This window comes from Oncorhynchus tshawytscha, unplaced genomic scaffold, assembly GCF_018296145.1.
Source record: "Oncorhynchus tshawytscha isolate Ot180627B unplaced genomic scaffold, Otsh_v2.0 Un_contig_3872_pilon_pilon, whole genome shotgun sequence".
Lineage (NCBI taxonomy): Eukaryota > Metazoa > Chordata > Actinopteri > Salmoniformes > Salmonidae > Oncorhynchus > Oncorhynchus tshawytscha.
In genome coordinates this window covers 410001-418686 of record NW_024609762.1, presented here as the reverse complement: position 1 = coordinate 418686, position 8686 = coordinate 410001, and the positions used below count along the sequence as shown (strand labels likewise).

Here is an 8686-nt window from a genome sequence, read left to right as displayed (position 1 = left end):
TTTATTATTATTTATTTATATTTAACCTTTATTTAACTAGGCAAGTCAGTTAATAACAAATTATTATTTATAATGACGGCCTACTAGTCGGTAGAGCAGTATACTATTCGGCGTACAGTAGTATTGGTGTAAAAAGGAGATACATTTATCAGATGCTCTTATCCAAAGCGATTTACAGGCGCAATTAGGCAAGACTTTTTGACTTTTTATTTTAATCTAAGACATTTCTAGAAAATGAATGTGTCTAAACTACTTGGTAAGCTCAACATTTTTAAATGTCTTTATTTTTTAAGGATAATAGTACTGCTGGATAGGCCTCATCTTGGACAACCCGAAATAATCCCCAAAATTGCCACCAAGACAGGTATTCATTCATTTTATTTTAGCATTTCTACACTCCACGTGTTAAAAGTCTCCGGGGGCGGTTTCCCAGACACAGATCAAGCCCAGTGCTGGACTAAAAAAAGCACTTTTTCACTATAAATTCTCCATTGAGAATGCTTTTTTTAGACAAGGACTAGGCTTAATCTGCGTCTGGTAAACCACCCCTCAGAGAACCCCAAACAAAGAACAACACATCACGCAGTTGGCATTTATTGTCATAACATTTACTGACACGTTCACATTGTGTCACATCAAATCATGTGTATGTTATTAAGCCCTTTTTCACATCAGCAGGTGTCACAAAGTGCTCTTGTCCAGGGCTGAACTCTGACCCTTTGGGGGGCATGTGGTCAACAACAAAAAGCTCCAATGTTGAGTAAAGTATTTTGACTATTTCAACTGGAATAAATGCTGCACTTGGTAACAATGACCAACACAATTGCAGTTAAAAATAGAATACTATAGCCTACCATGACCATAAATGCAGATACCCTGCCTAAAACCACAAAGAACAAGCAATGCAGAGGCAGAATCAAAGGGACTAGGAAAAGCTCCCTAGAAAGGCAGAAACCTAGAGAGGAAGCAGGCTCTGATGGGTGGCCAGTCCTCTTCTGGCTGTGTCGGGTAGAGAGGAACCAGGCGCCGAGGCGTGACCAGACCTCTTCTGGCTGTGTCTGGTAGAGATTTAAGAGTCCCTGTGACCATTAAGGCCAGATCGTTCATAGATGGCCAGCAGGGTCAAATAATAACCACGATGGCAATAATGGAAAGGGGGATACCTAGTCAGTTGTAAAACTGAATGCCTTCAACTGAAATGTGTCTTCCGCATTTAACCCCTCTGAATCAGAGAGGTGTGGGGGGGCTGCCATTATCGACATCCACAGCGCCCCGGGAACAGTGGGTTAACTGCCTTGCTCAGAGGAACAGTGGGTTAACTGCCTTGCTCAGGGGAACAGTGGGTTAACTGCCTTGCTCAGAGGAACAGTGGGTTAACTGCCTTGCTCAGAGGAACAGTGGGTTAACTGCCTTGCTCAGAGGAACAGTGGGTTAACTGCCCAGGGGCAGAATGACAGATTTGTACCTTGTCAGCTCAGGGATTCGATCTAGCAACCTTTCAGTTACTGGCCCAATGCTCTAACCACTAGGCTACCTAAAGAGGGCAACACATGATGTAACACATCATTATATATATCATTACTGTCTTCATATATGTTGTTAACCTAGAGTAGCTTTATGAAGGCTGTATCACTAAATGAAGCACTACAAATTCAGTCATGACTAGTGAGATGTTGAAAAGCACATTTGGAGCACAATTTCAGATGACTCTTAATTTGAAAACTCATGTCCTTAAATGGATTTATAGACTGTTTCAAATGTAGACGTTCCACTGGTACGTGCCCGAGGCCCAGCGATGCTAGTGTTAATGAGAGCAGCAGAGAAACCTGGATTTTTTTCTCAATTCATCAGTCCTCGAGTCTTTGCATTCTCTCTCCTCAGCTTCTTCTCAAAACTCATTGGAGGAGAAGGTCTGAGGGGAGGGACTTTAGATATTCTCCTCCAATACAGTTGAGGAGGTGAGGAGAGAGGATGCGAGATAATTGAGGAAAGATGAATTGAGAAAGGATAGGCCTCAGTGACTAAAGTACTGGCCACTGGTCTCATTGAGGACATGTGTTTTCCAAAATAAAAGTCCTCCAGACAAATTGAAGGCTTTTCCTATGTCATGTCCAAGGAGGCTGTCATCTCACTTGTGTGATGCTCCTGGTGTTTCTTCAGCAATTTGGGTACATGGAACCCTTTCCCACACAGGCTACAGACGTACGGCTTCTCCCCTGTATGGAGCCTCATGTGCACCTTCAGACTCCCCGGTGTGGTGAACCCCTTATCACAGACAGTACAAGGGTACGGCCTCTCTTTAGTGTGCGTGATCTGGTGCACTCTCAGGTTCCCAGACTGGGCGAAACGGGTCCCGCATATAGTGCAGACGTACGGTTTCTCTCCAGTGTGTGTTCTCTGGTGGCTTTGAAGGTCACCAGCCCGTACGAACGTACGACCGCAGTACGAGCAGCAGAACCTCTTCTCAAGGTTCTTCAAGTGCGTCCTTGCATGCGTCTGCAGCTTCTCTACATCCGTGAAGCTCTTACCGCAGTCGCAGATGTGGTAGAGGACCTCTTCCATGTGTAACTTCTTGAGCTTGTGTTTTTTCAGGCACTGGGATCTGGCGAAGCGTTGTCCGCAGATGGGGCACTGATGCGGTTTCTCCTTGGTGTGGGTCAGTAGGTGGGTGTTGAGGTTCCCTCTGATTGTGAAGCCCTTCCCGCAGTAGGAGCAGTGGTGGAGGTTCTCTCCTGTGTGGATCAGACGATGAACCTTGAGGGTTCTGAAGTGGGAGAACATCTTGCCACAGTCATCACAGTGGTATGGTTTCTCGATACGGTGGGTCTGTCTGTGCTTCCTATACTCCAACAGGTGGGCGAAACTCTCCGGGCACTTGGAGCAGTGGTATGGTTTCTCTCCTGTATGGACTCGCTGGTGGATCTTGAGGTGCCGTAGCAAGGTGAAGGTTTTCCCACACGGATGGCAGACGTGCTTGGTTTTCTCTCCGGTGTGGATGGTCATGTGTCTCCTCAGGTCGTCGGGTCGTAAGAAACACTTCCCGCAGACAGAGCACTGATGTGGTTTCTCTCCGCTGTGAATCAGCGCATGTCTGTTCAGCCGCGTCTTTGTGAGGAACCTCTTTCCGCACTCGGAGCAGCGGTGGTGCTTCTCAGAGAGGTCTGTGTCAGATCTGGCAACCTCTCCTGTTTCAATGACAACATTATAGGGTTAGAGACGCTGCTAGGACAGAGAGGAGAGAACAGCATCACTTGCATGTTTAACAGTATACTGTACATACAGTAAAATACTATAGCGACCTTAACCCAACACCTAGCAACCTCATCAAGCGGTTCAGATCACTGTTGGGTTGACAGTCTCCTGGACCCAGTTTGCATACTGGTCGGAGATACACCCCAAATTTGCTACAATACCATGTACCTGCACCCATAGAGATCCTACTCAATTACTAGAGGGGCTGTGTTGTGAACCCTCAAAGTTCCATAATGGTCTGAAAATGGCAGCCATCTTGGTCAGGGAGAAATCCAACCCAGTCTAATTGGAATGAATGGCAGTAGGTGATGCATTTCCTGCTTTAACTGACGCAGGAAAATAAAAGGCACGTGATGCATCAGAAATTGGGTAATATAATTAGTCGACCTAAAATATTGGTCATATAATTATAAATACAGTTTATACAGGATTAGCCTCTAAAATATATGTAAACAAACCCACAATGTCTCAATGTGTGCTCTCTTGGAAAGCAGTGAGTGTTTTTATACAATACAATATCAGTACTTGCATTTACAACTTGTCTAAGTCCTATCAACAACTGATGTCAGAAAGTGTACAGCTGTGGATTGACTGCATTGTTTTAATGGAATGTTGGCAGCTATTTTTTTAAGCTGTCTGGATAGCTAGCTAACAAGCAAACAGTGGAGATCATCTTCAAATTCATTGTGTTACACAATAGTGTACCTGTACCACAGTCAATCAAATAGTTTAACATCAGGGTATGGGTGTTTCTCTCACCTTGTGAACCACCTGGTGTCGTCTCAGGTCATAGGATCGCAAGAAGGCCTTCCCACAAACGGAACAATGGTGGGGTTTCTCTCCGCTGTGGGTCATCATGTGTATCTTCAAGCTGCTGGCTGCAGTAAACCGCTTGCCGCACTGGGAGCAGAGGTACGGTCTCTCCGGGTCAGGGTCCCCAAGGCTGTCTGGGTCAGAGCTGGCACCCTCTCCTGTTTTAATGGCAACATTACAGGGGTTAAACACTTGTTTTCTATTTTATATGCTATACTATGCATCGGTATCTAAAAAGGTAGAAAGGATAGTTGACTTCTCCTAAATGTATATTCTGATCTGAGTTGGTCCTACCCACACCTTCCTCTTCCTCTTAGATGTATGTTCTGATCAGCGATTACTGGGCTCTGGCTGGGCCATTCAGGGACATTCAGAGACTTGTCCCGAAGCCACTCCTGTGTTGTCTTGGCTGTGTGCTTAAGGTCGTTGTCCTGTTGGAAGGCGAACCTTCGCCCCAGTCTGAGGTCCTGAGTACTCTGGAGCAGGTTTTCATCAAGGATCTCCCTGTACTTTGCTCCGTTCATCTTTCCCTCGATCCTGACTAGTCTCCCAGTCCCTCCCGCTGAAAAACATCCCCACAGCATAATGCTGCCACCACCATGCTTCACCATAAGGATGGTGCCAGGTTTCCTCCAGACGTGACGCTGGCATTCAGGCCAAAGAGTTCAATCTTAGTTTCATCAGACCAGATAATCTTGTTTCTCACGGTCTGAGTCTTTAGGTGCCTTTGGCTGTCATGTGCCTTTTACTGAGAAGTGGCTTCTGTTTGGCCACTCCACCATAAAGGCCTGATTGGTGGAGTGCTGCAGAGATGGTTGTCCTTCTGGAAGGTTCTCCCATCTCCACAGAGGAACTCTGGAGCTCTGTCAGAGTGACCATTGGGTTCTTGGTCACCTCCCTGACCAAGGCCCTTCTCCCGATTGCTCAGTTCGGCCAGTTGGCTCTAGGAAACCCTTCCCCATATCTGTGTTGTGACACAGTCCTGTCTCTGAGCTCTAAGGACAATTCCTTCGACCTCATGGCTTGGTCTTTGCTCTGACATGCACTGTCAACTGTGGGACCTTATATAGACAGGTGTGTGCCTTTCCAAATCATGTCCAATCAATTACATTTACCACAGGTGGACTCCAATCAAGATGTAGAAACATCAAGGATGATCAATGGAAACAGGATGCACCTAAGCTCAATTTCGAGTCTCCTAGCAAAGGGTCTCTGTTTTAATTTTTAATATATTTGCAAACATTTCTGAAAACCTGTTTTTGCTTCGTCATTATGGGGTGTTGTGTGTAGATTGATGAGGATTTTTTCAAATTAGTTTAATATATTTTAGAATAAAGCTGTAGTGTAACAAAATGTGGGGAAAGTCAAGTGGTCTGAATACTTTGCGAATGCACTGTATGTCGGTAAGTAGCCTTCCACAAGCCTTGGCCTGTACAAGCCGGAACAGCTCATAGGACAGGAGGCATCTCCTGTTTCTGAAGCGTGAGGCAGAGGCAGGAGAGTGTTATGTATATTTTATGGATATCATGTATTTTATTTGTTGTGTTTTATTTCCTGTTTGGACCCCAGAAAGAGGGGCTAATTGAGGATCCCAATAAATACTACACAACTTATTCTGAGGCCTGGACCAGGCTGCATGTAGCTGGTTTGAAAATTATTTAAAAGGACAACCAGTCATATGAATGTGGCTCACCTTTTAGTCAGTTACATTTCTATGGCAGCGAATCCTTCAGAACTAACCTTAGACCAACTCTATCCTGAATGAATCCTTCACCAACTAACCTCAGGCCAACTCTATCCTGAATGAATCCTTCACCAACTAACCTCAGGCCAACTCTATCCTGAATGAATCCTTCACCAACTAACCTGCTCCCGGGCAGGCTAACTCTATCCTGAATGAATCATTCAGAACTAACCTGCTCCCAAGCAGGCCAACTCTATCCTGAATGAATCCTTCAGAACTAACCTGCTCCCGGGCAGGCCAACTCTATCCTGAATGAATCCTTCAGAACTAACCTGCTCCCGGGCAGGCCAACTCTATCCTGAATGAATCATTCAGAACTAACCTGCTCCCGGGCAGGAATCCTTCCAGAACTAACTCTATCCTGAATGAATCATTCAGAACTAACCTGCTCCCAAGCAGGCCAACTCTATCCTGAATCCTTCAGAACTAACCTGCTCCCGGGCAGGCAACTCTGTCCTGAATGAATCATTGAACTCCTGCAAGAAAGCTCTATCCTGAATGAATCCTTCAGAACTAACCTGCTCCCAAGGGCCTTTCCTGAATGAATGTTAGAACTAACCTTCTCCCAGGCAGGCCTTTCCTGAATGAATCCTCCAGAACTAACCTGCTCCCGGCAGGCCAACATCCTGAATGAATCCTTCAGAACTAACCTGCCCCAAGCAGGCCTTTCCTGAATGAATCATTCAGAACTAACCTGCTCCCAAGCAGGCCTTATCCTGAATGAATCCTTCAGAACTAACCTGCTCCCGGGCCTTTCAGATGCCATTTTATCCTGAATGAATCCTTTTTTATAATTTTGTTTTGCTTTATCCTGTATGAATCATTATAACTAACCTGCTATATGCCAACTGTGGGGACCTATCCTGAATGAATCCTTAGAACTAACCTTCCCAAGGTAGGCTAACTCTATTGAATGATCCTTAGAACTAACCTGGGTAGTTTAAACTCTATCCTGAATGAAATCAAATCAGAATTTTATTTGTCACATACACATGGTTAGCAGATGTTAAATGAATCCAGAACTAACCTGCTCCCAAGCGAGGCCAAACTCTATCCTGAATGAATGAACTAACCTGTCCCAAGCAGGCTCTAGAATGAATCATTCAGAACTAATGCAGTAACTCTATCCTGAATGAAGAACTAACCTCTCCCAACTAACATCCTGAATGAATAGTCTGAACCAAAAAATGAAATCTACTGTCATACACCTTCATTTTAGGAAAAGAATATTACATGTTATTAATAATTTTAAAAAGTCATAGGCAAGAACAGTAGATGATATATTTTCAATGAGATAAGTAGGAACAGTGGGTTGAGGGGCAGAATACAGATTTGTACCTTGTCAGGTTCCGGTTACTAGTCCAACGTCTAACCATATGAGCTAACAATGTAGGGTAAGCCCCATTTGAATAAATGCTTGGTCTTGGTCTGATTTTTTTCTCATTTCTCTCGATTATGATTAAAGTGGCTGGATTGTTCACCTGAGTCAGATGTCATTGACAGTGTGTTGGCAGTAGCGCACTCAATGTTAGTGGTGGCTGTTTAACAGTCTGAGAAAGCCTTTGTTGTTGAGATAGAATGCTGTTTTCAGTCTCTTAGGGGACCCAGGGCCTTTCAGATGGTTGTTAGGGGACCTCTAGGGCCTTCTGGATGGCAGCGGGGTGACCAGGCAGATGGCTCGGGGGTTGATGTCCTTGATGATCTTTATGGGACCTTCCTTTCAGATGGGTGTTAGGTGTCCTGGAGGACCTTTCAGATGGTTTTAGCCCCTCTAGGTTTCAGATGGTTGTTAGGGACCCTCTACCCTTTCAGATGGTTACGGTTGAGGGCGGTGCAGTTGCCATACCAGGCTGTGATACAGCCCGCCAGGATGCTCTCGTATAATGTGCATCTGAATGGGTAGTTTGTGAGTGCTTTTGTGATTAATGGGTAGTTTAATGGGTTCTTCAGCCTCCTGTTTAATGGGTTTATTGAAGAGTGCGCTGCTGCGCCTTCCTCAGATGTGTATGAATGGGTAGTTTAATGGATTGTAATTCAGTTATATCTGGGTGTTTAATGGGTTTATGTATAGGAACTTAAAACTTGCTAGTTTCCACTACTGTTCCATCGATGTGAATGGGGGTGTTCAATGGGTTTTTGAAGGTTTACAATCATCTAGTTTTGTTGATGAGTGTGAGGTTATTTTATTGAACCACACTGGGGCCCTAGTTTAATGGGTTTATTGGTATATTAACTGTTGTAAACTTGATGGATTGAGTTGGAATGGGTAGTTTGAATGGAGTTTCATTGTATATTAATGTGTTGAGGATCAGGGTTGTTTAATGGGTTTATTGTATATTAATGTGTATATGAATGGGTAGTTTAATATTGGTTTATTGTATATTAATGTGTTTATATTTATTGAATGGGTAGTTTAATGGGTTTATTGTATATTAATGTGTATATGAATGGGTAGTTTAATGGGTTTATTGTATATTAATGTGTATATGAATGGGTTTAATGTTTAATGGGTTTATTGTAGTTTAATGGGTGTATTGTATATTAATATGTATATGAATGGGTAGTTTAATGGGTTTATTGTTATTAATGTGTATATGAATGGGTAGTTTAATGAGTTTATTGTATATTAATGTGTATATGAATGGGTAGTTTAATGGGTTTATTGTATATTAATGTGTAGTTTAATGGGTTTATTGTATATTAATGTGTATATGAATGGGTAGTTTAATGGGTTTATTGTATATTAATGTGTATATGAATGGGTTGTTTAATGGGTTTATTGTAGTTTAATGGGTTTATTGTATATTAATATGAATGGGTAGTTTAATGGGTTTATTGTATATTAATGTGTATATGAATGGGTAGTTTAATGAGTTT

General features: G+C 43.4%; 1 protein-coding gene across 1 annotated transcript in view; it reads right to left on the bottom strand.

The window, feature by feature from the left end:
* Positions 1-2100: 2100 nt before the first annotated feature.
* LOC112241021 (zinc finger protein 883-like) overlaps positions 2101-8686 on the bottom strand; it is a 12195-nt gene continuing 5609 nt past the window's right edge. Inside the window, exons 4-6 of the mRNA XM_042317695.1 lie at positions 4012-4223; positions 3414-3420; positions 2101-3185 (exon numbers count right to left, since the gene is read on the bottom strand). Of these exons, the coding sequence (XP_042173629.1) occupies positions 2101-3185; positions 3414-3420; positions 4012-4223 (1304 nt within the window). The remainder of the gene's footprint in view (positions 3186-3413; positions 3421-4011; positions 4224-8686) is intronic.